We start from the raw sequence: 15,771 nt of genomic DNA, 5'->3' as shown, positions 1-15,771 counted from the left end.
TGTGCTTTGTGATTGCTGATTAATCTCAAGTTTAGGTGGATCTGAGTATGTTTATAATCAGTTTGACAGTTCAAAAACGTCGTCTGCAAAATCGGCTGTTGATTTGGTTGAAGATCATGTAGACAAGTTGATATATAGGTTTAAGAAAAAATGGAACTTCTAACAGCTAGCTGCCTTTTTAGCAAATAGTCAGTATGCTTAAATTAGTATATATTGTCAATAGGCTGCAGATTCAGTTACAGTGATTATTCTAGTTGATATATTTAAAGAAGGAAAGACCCTTTATAGCAATAGTGATGCTTTATTTATCTACGTTTGACAGTATACAATAACATCTCCTCTACGGCGATGGTCTTCATGTGCATGAGAATTGAAAAACTTAGCACATTCACGATATAAGTTACTCTTCATAACGACGATGTCAATTTGAGGCTTGAGAGTCTCGAAAAATACGAGATGAGAAGGCCAAGAATAGGCAAATGAAGAGAAATCAGTTGATCCTGGAGACGGAAAATTAGATTCCAAGAAAAGTACAGGATTCTCGTAGAAGATGTCTGCCTCGTCTAAATAGGATTCTAGTTCGAGATTAGCGGTACCACGGGGGGGTTCGCAGGTCAGAAACCAAGCCGAAATATCTTGCCGGTGAATATGTGACATCCAGGGAGTTGAGTGACAAGGCATTAAAAATCCCACAGAAGTAACTTCAGGGGAATTGCGAATGTAGTGTGTGACATCAATTACGCCGCGTTGATGAACGGTAGCAAGATAAATACAGAGCGGACCATGTATGCCTATGACTGCGTATAGGTAATATCTTTTGAAGTTATGTCGAGCTGAAGTCGTCCAGGAGTCAAGGGATCGAGCAATCATTATATGCATGACTGGAAGAAGAGGATATATAAACCTGACCTCCTTATGAGCGTTGAAGCTGTAAATAATGATTACAAATATGCATAATTTAGACAGTACGGAATATCGAGAAATAAACCAGCCATGAATAAGAAGGGGAAAATAGAGAATAGTCAGCTGAGGCAATGCTTCGATTATATAATAAAATGCTTGGTTTGTGCCATAAAAGGAAGAAAGTGACTCAATGACATTAAATTTGAGGAATTCCAGCATAGGAAAGACTACCCGGTTGTAATACAACATGTCTATGAGCGCATTTAGAGCCAGAGATATGAGGCTAAGAATTAGCAAATCACTAGTAATATAATGCAAAATAATTACCCAATTGAAGCAGCTAGAAATATAATATGTAGAGATTTCTGACGAAGAAATAACTCTGAACCGAGATATAGCCAAATAAGAACGTTCGTTGGCCTCATGATGCAAGCCAAGGAGGCAAGAACCAGCGCTATTCTGAGGCTTCTAATCTGTTAATAATACTGATATCAAATTGAGTCGAATAATTACCCTGGAGAAGTACTTTGGCGAGCAAAGGGCCAGTAATTCATAGCACAAATGCTTATCGTGCACTCCATGGAGTTCGAGAATGTGCGGACGCCCACGTGGAAGTTCATGGCAGACAGCAAGCTGCAAAGAAGGGCGTATTTCGCGACGCTCACTCCATAAAGTTTGTTTGCGAGAGAATAAGTGAATATATCAGTAAGAGCGGCGAAGAAAGCTTGAACGAGTTTCGGGCCATAGATCAAGCCAATGGAGCCAAGACGGAGAAGGTCACAGAGCGAGTATACCGTTGCAAAGACTAGAGGATGGACAATTGAACGGAGAGCATCTCTCCATTCCCATGTCAAATATCCATATCCATAAACAAGTCGGTGAGCGGGCTCAAGTCCTTGCCAGAACTCGTCTGGCTGGAAATAAGTCTGTGTTATGAATGAGTTGATGATCCTAAAGAGGAGGATCGAAAGAAAAAATGATGTCATGTGAATAAAATGAATTCAAGCTATTTTATTCTTATGAGATATAATAATATTATTAACTTCATTTCATATTTCATATTTCGTATTTGATATATATTAGTTACATATAGAATATAAACTCTTTTGTAACTATAAACGTCAATTATACGAACCTGCACTGTAACGTGATTGGTGGGGTAACTGGAGAGGTCTGAAAAGCGCAGTAGCCGCATACAGATTGCTTGGATCTGATCAAAATTCGTCGAGAAATTTGAACCAGCATTGATATTTGATCTTTTAGGAGAGCATGTAGGAGAGTATGATAGTAGCTGAGCTCCTTAAGCAGGACTAAAAGTAGTCCGGCCAATCTACAATGTCGAGCCCTCATGAAATAAACTGTTAACAGTACCCTATTGCTCGAGATGGCATTTTGGATGCACGGGCAAAGCACATAAAAGCGAATAGCCAAATGAGCCTATCTAAACAAATCCCTGTAGATCTAAATTGCTTTTGGAAACTGCCTTCAAATTTCGTTGTCTACGTGCTTTATTGACTTACTCTCGCATGCAACTGTGACTGTTAACGACACGGACAGTGAAAATTCTAGCCTACTTGTTAAGAGATTTTAAAAACTTACTAAATCAAGAGCTTTGGCTCCCTAGACTACATGGAAGGGTATTAATAGCCTTTAAAGTAACATGAATTTTCAATTTTAGTTCATTTTGTCGTGAAATCGGTGAAAAACAATCAGCGAAAAATATCAGCATCATAGCAGCCCCTGAGATATCATAGAGCTATTTCAAAAAAAAATTCCAGAACGAAAGGCTCTTGATAATGAAAATCTCCATTTAGGAAGATAATTACGCAGATTTCTCTCTTACTAACTAGATATCTAATTCGATTCGAGTCTTGTTTTTGAACCGTGAGGACAATAGCCTCCATATAAACTACTACTGGCGCATTGATAAATCTCTCTGCCATTCCTCCCAATCCCAATCCACCGGCATGTATCGTTATCGTTTTCCCCCACGTACGGCTCATTCGACTGATCGAAATCATACAGAACCTCCTAGGTTTTCTAGGTCTATATAATATATATTATTGACAGTATAGTATATTATAACATATTAATATATATATATATCTAAATATTCTATCGCGCTTCAAAATGGCGGAACATGAAAGCTCTGCTCCTCTTCTAGATGACTACGACGGCATCCACGACGAAAACGATTCCCGTACTCTTTCACGTACCACTACGACATCCTCTCTCACCAGCTTCGATAGAAGAAACATTTTTGGCAATGATGCTCAAGACAACACAGAACATCCTGCTCCGCCAGAAGTCTACAATTGGCGTCCCTGGGTTCTCGCTATCTCCGCCGCCATGGGTTCGGCTATGTTTGGCTATGATACTGCTTTCATTGGAGGTCTGCTCACTCTTCCTTCATTTTCCTCTCGGTTTGGACTAGATCAAGTCTCGGGAAATGTGCTTGCGGGTATAGAGGCTAGAATTGTTTCCACTTTTCAATTGGGCTGTATCTTTGGGTCCATATTTGTTTACTATTTGAACGAGTACCATGGTAGAAGAAAGACTCTTATGCAGGCCGGTGTACTATTCGACTGCGGGGCTCTGTTCCAGTTAATATCTGCCGGCCGGCTCAGATACATGTATTTTGGTCGCTTTCTAGCTGGTAAGCGTTTAGTTGTATTTGGTGTCTCTGTTTACTAATCTATTATAATCCTATCTTAGGTCTTGCAGTCGGTTCTTCTTCTCTTGTCGTTCCATTATATATCTCTGAATGTTCCCCACCCGCAATACGGGGTACTTTGATTGGAGCGTTCGAAATAATGCTCCAATCGTTTTTAGTGGTCGGGTTCTGGGTTAATTTCGGCGTCAACGAGCATATCAGTCCGGATACGGACAAGCAATGGCATATTCCAGTCTCATTACAATTAATTCCGGGCACACTTCTTGTTCTCGCAATGGCATTTCAGCCCGAATCACCGAGATGGCTAGTTCATGCGGGGAAAATTTCAAAAGCAAAGCAGGTTTTAAGTTATATCCGCAATTTACCGATCGAACATGAGTATATCATTTGGGAGACTGAGTCAATTGTCGAGCAAATCGAGCATGAAGCAGAATGTGGAGCGGATGCCTCCCTAATCGACAAAATTAAAAGCTCTTTCCAGCCGGGAAAATTCAATCGGCTGCTGATTGGATGCACGATGATGATTATCCAAAATCTGGGAGGAGTCAATGCGCTTAATTACTATTCAACAAATATTTTTCGTGCAATTGGGTTTACTGGTGTAAGCGTCGGACTTTTGGCCACAGGGGTTTATGGAATCTTAAAGTGTTTATTTACGTTCGTCTTTACGTTTGTTGTGATTGAGAAATATGGCCGCAGAAAATCTCTAATTTACGGTTCAATCGGAACATGTTTGACAATGTTTTATATTGGATTGTACGGAAAGTTTTCGGGCTCTTTTGATGGAAATGCAAATCGAGATATCTTTGCATATCTTGCTGTACTAGCAGTATATATGTTTGCAATCATTTTTACGCTATCATGGTCCGGAGTGCCGTGGATTTATGCGGCTGAAATATATCCAGCAACCGTTCGGTCAGTCTGCGTATGTGCGACGACATGCTCACAATGGGTAGGTCAGTTTGTAATTGTCTATTCAACGCCGTTTATGATGGAGTACATTAAGTGGGGTACGTTCATATTTTTCGGTTTGTTCACAGTTTTTAGCGGGTTTTATGTATACTGGTGGATTCCAGAAACAAAGGGTTTGTCGATCGAGGATATGGACATAATGTTTGAGTGCGAAACTACGGATGGCCGTCGAATGCGCAAGGAAGCAGACCTCATTATTGCCCAACGAAGAATTGAACTGGCTCTATCAGCTACACTAAATTCTTCTAGTGCAGGCGTGAAAGATATCGACAGAACACCGGTAGCAACTTTAGAAAACTAATTGGATATTATAATTATTAATAAGTAGTCTCTATAAACAGGAAATAAACACAATGATTAGACAAAAGAGAGATGAGTTGACAAATCTTAACACATAATATACCGTGTACCAATGATAGAATTAAATTTTGCGTAGAAAAATAATGAACAAACGACAGCTGCAGATGGGAATATTAGAATTAAAGCATAGGAGCGTATTTCGAGGCCTTTCGCAAACGATGGCCATAAATGTAAAAAAGGACTGGAACAGGAGCCAAGACAACGCCAAGACAACCAAGTAAAGTACCTGCCCAGTTGATGCCAAGATTGTGAAACATAGCAGCAGCGAACAAGGGGAATCCAGCGCCTACTCCTGAGCGAACCATTGTGTTTGCAGCAACAGCCGAGGCAGCAAACATGAGATATGCCTCCACAAGATAGGTCAGACAGGTGAGGAAAATCAGAATGATGCCAGCACCAATAAATACTCCAGCAGCAGTGGGCGCCATCCAGTGCACAGTCTCATGGTAATTACCAGTCCAAGTGAGCCAAAACATGCCAATAGGAAAGACGACACCGCCTATCATGGCGCCCTCAAGACGCATCTCAGGAACAGGTAGACCACGGTTGGCAGCGATAGCACGCAAAACACGTGGCTCTAAGCTCAAGACGATACCACATCCCGCGAACTCGCCCACTAGCATGCCAATGTAGGGGAGCATACCGACGGAATAAGACATTCCATAGCCTTGAATGAAGATGATAGGATAGCTCTCAAGAAGAAGATAAAGGATACCATAAACAAATGCAGTATAGATGGTGATGAGCATGAGAATAGGTTCAGTGAGTAGCATGCGGACTGGTCTAGTGAAATTCTTTTCAATAAGCTCTTTGAAATCAAGCTCAACTTCGTCCTGGGCGGCATGGATAGACCAATTCCCGGTTAGACGTCGAAGCACTTTGGCCTTTTCGCAGAGAACGGTGGGAGCGTAGGTCTCGTCGATGAAGAAGAAGACGAGAATAAAAGAGAAGTAGCCCATGATTGCAGTCAAGTACTCAGTCCAACGCCAACCAAGATAAGATTCGACAATAAAACCTCCAACGACGGGAGCAATGAGAGGACCGGCAAAGACACCAGCGGAGAAGATGACCATCGCCGTTCCACGCCATCTGTTACCGAAGATGTCTGAAAAGGCAGCAGGAACAACTGTCAGAGAGGCAGCACCAAAAAAGCCAGCAAAGAAACGGCAAATCATGATTGTTTGCAGATCGTAAGCACGAGCGACAGCAGTGTTGAACACAGCGAAACCAAAAGTTCCACAGATCATAGGCTTTCGGCGGCCAGAAAGCTCAGAGAAAGGAGCCCACACTAGGGGACCGCTAGCGAACCCAAGAACATAAAGGGACATTCCTAGAATTGCGACTACATCCGAAACATGGAACTTCTCCGCGATAACCAAAGTTGCGGAGGAGAATATAGAAGAACCCCAGGCTGCGGTTGTTGTGGAGAAGCCGAGGCAGGCCATAATCTTTGCTTTGCGAAGAGTGGGGAAGTTCTGGGGGTGAATGGGGTCGTCTTTACCGTCAAAGTCAACGACATAGGCTGCCGGGTTTTCAAGAACAGGCGGGTAGTTCTTACCACCTCCAAAGGGAGGTAGAGGCTTACCCGAGCTGGTGATATCGGCAGGCTTACCAACAGTTTCGTTAGCAATGGAAAGCGCAGTTCGGACGCGCTCGAGGGCCACTTCGTCGTCTGGACTATCTGGATGTGACGGTGAAATGGACAGCGGGATGCCCGACGAGCTGTAGACAGCAGCGACCTCCGGGGATATCACTGGTGCAAGGCCAGCGCCGTTATCGAAATCATCGGTTGACTGAGAAGAGTCTGAGTAAGAGCGAGTTCTATCATCTGAAGACGCAGAAGGATTGTCGAGGATATGTTCGGCCTTTTCGAGGTCAGCAGAGGATTTTGGAGACATTTCCGAGCAGAAGTTATTGAGAAAAGGTATAGTAGAATAACGAGTAGGAAAAACAGTAGTGCCCTATAACACAATCGTATGGAAAAGAAGTCAAACTAGTGTACTACAATTCTCAAGCAATCAAACAAGCAATCAAAGAAACAAGAAAACAAGTAAACTAACAATTAAAATTTTGGACAACAGGCCAACACTTGAACTTAAGTACTAGTAGTGTTTGTAGCTGATGACGGTGATGTCTGTCGGACCGGCACCAAGAATGGCGACCAGGGGCCAGCGAGCTGGACGGCACTATGGGCCTCGGTTCACCGAGCATTGTGCTGATCCGGCTCGCTGGGGTATTATCTGGTCATCTTTGTTATTGTACGACATGACTATCGTACCGTATTATATTGTATGAATACAAGTTTGATGTAAGTAATATTATATATTGTTCAGGATTTATAATAATAGAGCACAAAACAAAATGCATTCGAAACCCGCTCGAAATAGTTATATTATATAATCATGTAATCTTTGATTACGTCATATTAGGCCGCGATCTGTCAGTAGCTAATTTTCCGAGATCACTCTACCTGATCTTCAAAATTGATATCTTCAGTTTTGCTGTGAAATGCTATTACAAAGTACAGTATACACCATACCATATCTTATATCATTATTTTTTTTTGCAGCATATATCTCGTAAAATATATATGCATGACGGCATCACAATTCAAATTCGGTACGATTCAATGATTACCATAGAGCGATCATCCCATCGGTATTTCGGCACTTCGGCAGAACTCCCTAGCGCTCACTAAATTTTCTTCTCAACGCCACCAACAAAATTTATGATTACATAATGATGAAATATAATTATGTAATAAGTCAATCTACCTACGTGCTCGTTTCCTTATCTTTCTTTCGGCTTCCTGCTTCTGAATGATTCTCGTAATTGAATCAGATTTATGACTCTCCACAATTTCCTTCAATCGACTTCTTTCTTCTTTGCCCTCAATTAACTGTCTTCTCTCTTCCATCCTCTTCTCCATTCGTTCTCGTCGTCGTCGTTCCCCTTCTTCCGCACTCACTATTGTGACAGAGTTCTCTCCAACTTCTCCAGAACCTCCAAATAATCGATTGCTTAACGTCTCGTACTGCGTTCGCTTCAAGAGACTCATTTTCTTGGTACTTTTTTCACCATAGTTAATCAATCTTCCCCCCCCTCCTCTTCTCCGTGCTTCCGGATCCACGAGCACATCTAATGCAACTATTCTGTGTTTTGCCTTCTCTCTCTCTATCTCCTCATATTGAGCCTTCACCGCTGCGGAAGTCTGCATTTCACGCTTCTTTCGCGCCTCGACCAGGAGAAAATACTTGTTCTCAAGGTTTCGTCCAGCCAACTTCCGTCGTACTCGATCAGAATTCGCGCGTTTCTCCGCCCATTCTATCTCCTCTTTTGTGAACGTATGCTTAATGTGTGCATCCCATATCTCGCCCGTACTTGGCACTAGCTGTGGCGACTGCCTTTCAATCTCCCGGAGCTGTGCAGGTCCCATTCGCTGCAGGATCGGCCGTACCAGCTCATACGGAATATCTCCGATATCACTTATACCTATCCATGTCAGTAGATATTTTCGACGATTTCAGATTCGCTCACGATTTGCATTCTCGACACAAATCTTCAGACAAGTTTGAAAGAGTGTCTCAATCTCTGTTTCCTGATGTTGATATAGCAAATGCTCCTCGATAGCCTCTCCATAGAAATTACCGCTGCCAGTGAGCTTCTCAATGCATGCATATGACTCACTTCCCCCAATTCCATTCATTTCTTATGCTTTCGTCGCTCAATGTAAACTTCTTAGTCGAATTTCTCGTGAATCTATAAAAGGTCATCTGCCGAGTGATCTTGAATCTTACTCACATGACATCTCCCAATGACAAACCTGAGTTCCTCCCAGAATGTCAGGCACGCATTTCCAGAAACCAAGATGTTTGGTATATTTCTCCTTTTGTCACCATTGGGCCCAAATAATTGCTATCAATCGTTTTAGATGGAGAGAAGGCCCCCAAAACTTAGGAAACGGGAGTTTGAAGAATTTGCAGTCTCTTCGGTAGACTCAATTGTCGAGGATCAGCGGCCAGAGTACTCGGCTTCCTCCTTCGGCAGTTTCTCTGCGTATTTCAACAACAAGCAAATAAAGCTCTTAAATGCAGATACTCATATTTTGCACGATCAAGAAAACCATAATCCGCTTGACTATCCACCAATATTTAAGGGTTGCGTCATTCACGTCAACGGGTATACCTCTCCAAGTATCTCGGACCTTCACCGTCTGATTGTTCTCCATGGTGGCCAATATGCACATTACTTAAACAACAAGACCTCAGTGACCCACATTGTTTCTACTTCTCTCACGCCAAAAAAAATGGTTGAATTTGCTCGTTTTCGTGTTGTTCTGCCTGAATGGGTCACTCTCAGCGTCACTCTCAAAAAGCTGCTCCCTTGGTCTGCCTACAGAACAATCAAAACTTCCGATACCCAGATGAATCTTATCTCGATTCCTGAATGCGGTAACCAGACTACAGTCAATAATCAGGAGACTAAATTTTCAGATATTTCCTATCTTCAAGATCCTCAGATCAGAAAAAATACCGTACTTGATCCAGACTTTCTTGACAAGTACTATAAGCGGTCTCGATTACATCATCTGAGTACATGGAAAAGCTCTCTGCGACTAAAATATCGTAGTCGCATTGCTTCTCTGCCTACTAATTTGACGTCAGTATCATCTGATAGTGCAAGAATCGTATTCCATGTTGATTTTGACTGTTTTTTCGCTTCAATCGCTGAACGCGACAATCCTGAGCTCAAAGGCAAGCCTGTGTGTGTTGGCTATGGAGGTTTTCAAAATGCAGAAATAGCAAGCTGTAACTACGAAGCACGCCGAATGGGCGTTAAAAATGGAATGTGGATGTCCCGTGCCAAGCAGCTATGTCCGGATCTTGTTTCTTGTCCATATCAATTTGAAGCTTATGAGTTGGCCTCCGGCCATTTATATGACGTTGTATTAAATACGGAGGCTGACAAGATCGAGGCTATATCGATAGATGAGGTACTACTCGAAATGACTAGCAAATTCTCAACTGTACCTGATGATGAATTACACGGGGCCATTTTAGATGTTGCCTCTGACATTCGTCAACAAATTTACGATCTCACTTCATGTTGGGTCAGTATTGGTATAGGCCGTAACATTCTTCAAGCAAAGGTGGCATCGCGGCTGGCTAAACCAAACGGACAATATTTTCTTGAAGATTCTGCTGTACTAGAAAAAGTCGGAAATTTGAGATTACAAGACTTACCAGGTATTGGATATAGTATTGCATCTCAATTGCGAGAACATTTTTCAGTTAAAATTGTATCTGATTTAAGAGAAATCGAGAGAAGGGATGTTCAAAAACTGTTAGGAACGAAGAATGGTGACAGAATATGTAACTTTTCTGTTGGTATTGATAATGACCTAATAGGTGAAATAACCGATCGAAAAAGTGTCAGCGCAGAAGTCAATTGGGGTGTGCGATTTGAAAATAATGATCAGGTAAAGAGATTTTTACAGCTTGCACTTTCGAAAGAGTTATCCAACCGTCTAGTGGAGCTAGGTTTATCTGGGTCGCACTTGACTCTGAAACTTCTTCAAAGAAGTGTCCACGCTGCAATTCGGCCTCCCAAATATCTTGGATGTGGAGAATGTGATTCATTTTCAAAGTCAGGACAGCTTGGGGATTCGACCGCTGACGAACAAGTTATCGGAAATTATGCCGTGGAATTATACCGACGGATGGCGGTTCCAGTTCTCGAAATCCGAGGAATTGGATTGCAAATGACTAAACTAATTTCCCGTGATGGAGAGACTTCAAAGCAGATGAAATTAGATACGAGCCAGAAAACGGTTAAAAGCAAGCCTGTGAAAGCTCAACGGTTTCTTTCAATGACGGCGTCAAAAGTAGACTGGAATACTTTACAGGAATTACCGAGAGAATTCCGCACCGAGATTTGCCTAGAATTAGGAATCAACGGTCCAACAATCGCTGCAGATACCAAAATACAGAGAAAATACCATGTCGCCTCATTTCAAGGTAAATCAGATAAGGAAGAACTCAATGTGTTGTTAGAATCATGGATTGTGTCGTCTATTGAAAATGGTCAGGAAGGACCGGAAACTGAGGATGTTGACTTGTTTCTGTCGTTTCTTTCCAAAGTTGTTCTTTTGGAGCTAAATCTATCCAAGGCAGTTGACTTTGTGCGATGGGTCCGGCTGGTATTGGATATCAACTCTAGGAAGCTGAATACTCGACTACTAGTTTTCTGGCTAGAGGCTGTGAGTAGAATGGAGAAGGTTATCACGTTAAGCGCAGATACAAGGGGGATTAGGAATGTAATAGTATAATATCAATATTAATGTATTATTCTGCGGATTGTGTATCAATATATATGCCTCGAGCTCGTGTAGCACGAAGAGCTCTCCATTCACAGGAAGAGATAAATTCTGCATTAATTTCTAGGTTTTCTCCTTCGGAGTTGATTAATTCTACTTCGATTTTCTGTTTGAACTTCTCGGGATCAGGTATTGTGTATCGATCCGAGTTTGCTAGCAAGCCCAACCCAGTCGGGGTCTTGTTAAGTCGCGACAGAGCAGGTGTGCCCATGGCAAACATGTAACTTCTTTTTAAGCCTTTATGCTTTGAGATATTTTGGGCGCAGGAGTCAATGTCTGATTGAGTTAGTTTCGGCTTCTCAAATGATGGAGTATTAGCACGTTTCCAGTCCTGCCAGTTCTGGTCGCGGTTCACAACGATCTTCAATGACTTCAGAAACTGAGGATCTAAATCAACGGACTTCAAATTTTGCGCCAAAATTTTCTCTTGCAACATTTTTAGAAAATCAATAAATTCAGAGCTTGTGATTTTGTTGTAGATAACGCTCCTGTTTGGAGCCGTGTCTTGAACGACCGTGCTTGAATCAGAATTCGCTAAGAGAAAGTTGCAGAGAATATACAATTGGGAATAGAAGGTGCGCCGAAACACAGGATCGTTGAGCTCTAGGCCAAATAGCGAATAGCCAGTCAGCCACTTTGGCACAAAGGAGACCAGATCGTCGAAATCTTGTGAAGAAGAGCTGAATTTAGATGAGGATGTACGGACGTTGATAGAACCCTTGGAGCTGTAATCTTTCAAATGCTGAAGAACAAATAAAACACTGTCTTTAAATTTCTCTTGGCATTCCGAATCAGAAATCAGACGAACCGGGTCTGCAAAAAATGGCTGCAACGACCAGAAGCGAGAATACACGCTTTCCGGATCCTGGTCCCTATCCCATGTGGTTATGTTTTCAGTATTGAAATCACCTCGCTGATTCACACCAGAGCGCTCGCTCAAAGGAAATGCTTTCCCAAGAAAAGTAAGAATTCTACCAGAAAACTTTGGATACTGCAACTTCGAGAGCCGTTTGAGTAGCGCATTGCACATTCTGATCAAATCAAGGCCGGGCTTGCGAGCGCCATTCAAGTCTGACGCTAGTCGTGACTCTCTAGCTTCAACAAAAGGCCAAAAAAATTCGCACCAATCTATTGTCTGAGTTTCGAGTAGAGTCTCAAGAAATTCGTAGACGAGTCGAATTTCGGAATGGCCTTCAATATGGTTAGCAGGAATCAAGACGACTGGATTGATAGACGCTACCTTCTCTATGGAAAAGCCAAAGCATATCCAATAAAACAGTCAATTTTCTGGTCTTGAAATCACCATCTTCCAGTGCTGCGTACGAATACAATAATAATTTTCCTTGTAGGTCAAGAACTGAAGTCAATGGACGACCGTCCAAGGAGGAAACAAAGGTCAACATTGACTCGGCCAATTTCAAGTTACTTTCAAGTGGACGAATAAGGCAATCATCACAAACTTCAACTGCGTCAATTATGCCGATCAAGTTTTTAGAATCTTCATTATCGAGATTCATATTGAGTATGCTGCGAAGACTTTGAGATGGGGATGAAATGAAGATGAATATGAGAGTCCCATCAGATTTATACATTCCCATCTTCAAATTATTTATTATGGTGATTGAATTAATCGGCATTTTCCATCAAATTGCTGAATTTATTTGGCACATTTTGCAATACAATCTAAGGAATAAGTCTAACAAAATATAACTGATATATTAAAAAATGAGCTATTCTATCACCAATCGAGAGACTGTCGAACTCCTGTCAATCAGATTTGAACGGGTTCTCACCGATATTGCGGACAAAATGAACCTTGTACGATATTTTACTCATCCACATATATTAGATAAAGCACTAATCGCACAGTTAATGGAACAAACATGCCAGTCGTCTGACAAACACCATGACCACTGTGTTCTTGTCGCTGATGAAGCTGCCGATGAGTTGGCGAAACTAAGATCACTGATGGACAAATGCGAAGACTTGGATCTTGAGTTTGCGAAGATTAAGCGTATAGGCGAGATTGTGTATGTTTCTCTTAAATTACATTTGTTTATTTGCATGAATTACTAATGTGCGCAGAAGAGAGTTTAGGAATCGAGTCATACAACTTGAGAGGATAGTATAGATGTGAGATTGGATATACCTACTCTATAAACTAAAGCTTTGACAATATCGGTCGTATATATTGTCTCAGTCGGTAAGCCTTTCGCTGTTCTTCAATCTTTGCGCTGGCTGCGAGCAATTTATTCTCTTCTCTCTCTGTCGAGTCGCAATATTTGATGATATCTTTCCACAATCCACTCTTCAGCGGACCATAGCTTGGCGATTTTGCTAATTTCTCAAGTCGCCTCGACTTGATGAACATATCTACATCTACTATCGTTCCCTTTGCGTCCACAAGTCCATCCTGAATAGCGATATCGGCCGTGAACCGATGAGCCTCCATGACAAGTTTACGAAAGACAAGAGCGGAAGTTTTTTTGTTGAAAATAGCAGACATAGAAGCCTTAAGCGGGGAGCCTGAAGCCGTTAGTATATTGATTCTAAATGTAACTATAATTCACCAAGCTTTTACCGAATTCAATCTCATTGAGACAGAGGAATCCTTTAGATGGATTCATAATCCTGTAGTCATGGCACATAGCTATCATTAGGCCCCCTGCAAACGCATGACCATTAATAAGCGCTATACACGGCACAGGATATTCGAGCAATCGTTTGCAAAGTGGATTAAAGAAGAGATCAAAAAAGTCCGGCGTTCTCAGAGCAAGTTCAAGATCTAAGCCGTTAGAGTAGAACTTTTGAATGCTGGATGTCGTGACCACAGGCAGCTCTTCGATGGGAAGAAACTCTGTTTCTAGCAGATCTAGAACCCTCATGAGCGTCAAAATCATATCTGGCGTCAGTCTGTTGTCTGGGGGGCAATTAAATGAGATCAAGTAGTATAAATTTGAGTCTGATTTTGAAACCGCGATGGTACCTTTCTCTACTTCATCGTAGACTTGAAACAGCAAGGGAAGCTGTGCTTTCTTTTCGGCCATTTTATTGTATTTGGTTTCGGTATGATCGCCTGAATTACTTATTAATAACTTGAAATCAGTCAAGCAATTTTATTGGAAACAGAGATTTCGAAGACTATTTAACTTCCCCGCCTGCCCTCTGAACCGAGGTCCTAGGAAAACTCCCAGCATGAAATCCTGCTACTAATGCTATTCATATGTATGTCACTATAATCAATAGCTACTTTACCGTATACATTATATTCTTTAACTACCAGTTTTGATATATTGACTATTCAATATATCAATCAGTTACACTAACGGTGGCCGAGTTCCCCACCAGTTCAACACCATAGACAATCCTACCGTATCAAATAAATTACCAGCCCCTATCAAAATGACATGCTCCAAAGGCCTCTTGTATCGAAATATCCTTTTACTTGTTAGACCCATCACGCAATTACCTAAATCAACATACCCAAGAAGAAGTGACTGTGCTGAGCTCACTGCAAATAGCAACAGACCTAGACTAGCAGCACCTTTCTTAGTCACAGTACCCGTGCACTGCAGCAAAACGGAAACAGCGTAAGACCTTGCGGCAGAAGAAACTAGCGAAGAGCTCCAGAGCATAAGTTCATCTGCGGAATGATTAGATTTGAGAAGTTTCTCTGGAGTTTCAGCCTCTTTGGCGCGTTCATACGCTGATCCGAGGGCAGGAACTAACGTAATAAGTGCTGCGCTTTGCGAGAACAGAGTTCCGACAGCAATTGAACTATACTTTTAATAATCCGATCTGAAACCAACAGGCCATTATTTCATACCTTGGACTAACTGCAGGGAAATATTTGTGGGACATATCAGTATAGAGGGTTTGAACAGCAAACGTATTATGACTTGGTTTGAGGTGTGGAACAATTCGGGCAAATCATAAAGAAGAATTAATGGACAGCGAAATCACAGATATTTATCTGTTTTTTGTTAGTCGATAGATCTCGATCTTAACATAGCTGTGACCTCCGATTTGTTCACCATTCGTACTATACAGGCTCAGTTCAATTTCGTCATATCTGCTCATCTTGGAAGACTGTAGAACCGTTTCGGATCATTCTAATATGCTCCTCCACTCGTGGACTGGAAACTTATCACCCCCTCCAGCAATTGTTATCACATGCGATACACGTGATGGAGGGCACAAGATCAAAGCGTTTGTCCACTCGCAGTGAGAGTAGCGGGGAGTAGAGGAATGAGCTTGATGATCAGTACTGGTCTGGAAGGGGTATGACGTTAGTGAATGAAGGAGGTAGGCAATATCTGGGAGAGGTCCAAGAAAAAGTCTCTTCATCTGCTGTAGAAACAAAGTACCAATTTCATGTCAATTTGATTCTTACAAAGTAAGATTTCAACAAGGGAATTGCAATTATCAGTAAACTCAAAGAAAAGGAGCGAACGGAGCTGGATCAGTGGGGGTGAATTCTTATTAA

At 41.8% G+C, this 15,771-nt stretch overlaps 9 protein-coding genes across 9 annotated transcripts; 3 read left to right on the top strand and 6 right to left on the bottom strand.

Annotated features, from left to right (window-relative positions):
• Positions 1 to 241: 241 nt before the first annotated feature.
• Positions 242 to 2,014, bottom strand: V1516DRAFT_653519 (Alg9-like mannosyltransferase family-domain-containing protein). The gene is made up of 3 exons (XM_066920291.1): positions 1,417 to 2,014; positions 1,231 to 1,371; positions 242 to 1,186 (listed from the first exon to the last, which is right to left on the bottom strand). The coding sequence occupies exons 1-3, from the start codon at positions 1,887 to 1,889 to the stop codon at positions 310 to 312; spliced, it is 1,491 nt and encodes a 496-aa protein (XP_066776063.1). The 5' UTR covers positions 1,890 to 2,014; the 3' UTR covers positions 242 to 309.
• An 878-nt stretch (positions 2,015 to 2,892) lies between these two features.
• On the top strand, positions 2,893 to 4,965 carry V1516DRAFT_678100 (MFS quinate transporter QutD). The gene is made up of 2 exons (XM_066922703.1): positions 2,893 to 3,559; positions 3,619 to 4,965. Exons 1-2 carry the CDS (start codon positions 3,034 to 3,036, stop codon positions 4,848 to 4,850), a joined length of 1,758 nt encoding a protein of 585 aa, XP_066776062.1. The 5' UTR covers positions 2,893 to 3,033; the 3' UTR covers positions 4,851 to 4,965.
• On the bottom strand, positions 4,848 to 6,956 carry V1516DRAFT_678098 (major facilitator superfamily domain-containing protein). The gene has a single exon (XM_066922702.1). It carries the CDS (start codon positions 6,805 to 6,807, stop codon positions 5,029 to 5,031), a length of 1,779 nt encoding a protein of 592 aa, XP_066776061.1. The 5' UTR covers positions 6,808 to 6,956; the 3' UTR covers positions 4,848 to 5,028.
• Positions 6,957 to 7,237: 281 nt separating this feature from the next.
• On the bottom strand, positions 7,238 to 8,665 carry V1516DRAFT_678094 (RNA polymerase II transcription factor SIII subunit A-domain-containing protein). The gene is made up of 2 exons (XM_066922701.1): positions 8,447 to 8,665; positions 7,238 to 8,401 (listed from the first exon to the last, which is right to left on the bottom strand). Exons 1-2 carry the CDS (start codon positions 8,613 to 8,615, stop codon positions 7,680 to 7,682), a joined length of 891 nt encoding a protein of 296 aa, XP_066776060.1. The 5' UTR covers positions 8,616 to 8,665; the 3' UTR covers positions 7,238 to 7,679.
• Positions 8,666 to 8,840: 175 nt separating this feature from the next.
• On the top strand, positions 8,841 to 11,326 carry V1516DRAFT_692150 (uncharacterized protein; the record flags this gene model as incomplete). Its single annotated transcript, XM_066923872.1, has 2 exons — positions 8,841 to 11,108; positions 11,129 to 11,326. The coding sequence occupies 2 exons, from the start codon at positions 8,841 to 8,843 to the stop codon at positions 11,174 to 11,176; spliced, it is 2,316 nt and encodes a 771-aa protein (XP_066776059.1). The 3' UTR covers positions 11,177 to 11,326.
• V1516DRAFT_696541 (THO complex, subunit THOC1) lies at positions 11,254 to 12,802 on the bottom strand (the record flags this gene model as incomplete). The annotated part of the gene is made up of 2 exons (XM_066924040.1): positions 11,254 to 12,476; positions 12,526 to 12,802. 2 exons carry the CDS (start codon positions 12,800 to 12,802, stop codon positions 11,254 to 11,256), a joined length of 1,500 nt encoding a protein of 499 aa, XP_066776058.1.
• On the top strand, positions 12,723 to 13,431 carry V1516DRAFT_454956 (uncharacterized protein). The gene is made up of 3 exons (XM_066919067.1): positions 12,723 to 13,103; positions 13,155 to 13,315; positions 13,371 to 13,431. Exons 1-3 carry the CDS (start codon positions 13,011 to 13,013, stop codon positions 13,414 to 13,416), a joined length of 300 nt encoding a protein of 99 aa, XP_066776057.1. The 5' UTR covers positions 12,723 to 13,010; the 3' UTR covers positions 13,417 to 13,431.
• Positions 13,305 to 14,438, bottom strand: V1516DRAFT_678088 (ClpP/crotonase-like domain-containing protein). The gene is made up of 2 exons (XM_066922700.1): positions 13,867 to 14,438; positions 13,305 to 13,811 (listed from the first exon to the last, which is right to left on the bottom strand). The coding sequence occupies exons 1-2, from the start codon at positions 14,330 to 14,332 to the stop codon at positions 13,447 to 13,449; spliced, it is 831 nt and encodes a 276-aa protein (XP_066776056.1). The 5' UTR covers positions 14,333 to 14,438; the 3' UTR covers positions 13,305 to 13,446.
• A 164-nt stretch (positions 14,439 to 14,602) lies between these two features.
• Positions 14,603 to 15,146, bottom strand: V1516DRAFT_626623 (uncharacterized protein; the record flags this gene model as incomplete). Its single annotated transcript, XM_066919756.1, has 3 exons — positions 14,603 to 14,723; positions 14,769 to 15,062; positions 15,112 to 15,146. 3 exons carry the CDS (start codon positions 15,144 to 15,146, stop codon positions 14,603 to 14,605), a joined length of 450 nt encoding a protein of 149 aa, XP_066776055.1.
• Positions 15,147 to 15,771: the final 625 nt, after the last annotated feature.

This window comes from Lipomyces oligophaga, assembly GCF_038497815.1.
Source record: "Lipomyces oligophaga strain CBS 7107 unplaced genomic scaffold V1516scaffold_6, whole genome shotgun sequence".
Taxonomy (NCBI): Eukaryota; Fungi; Ascomycota; class Lipomycetes; order Lipomycetales; family Lipomycetaceae; genus Lipomyces; species [Lipomyces] oligophaga.
Note: the sequence above shows the minus strand (reverse complement) of the source record. Positions and strands in the feature narration are given on the sequence as shown.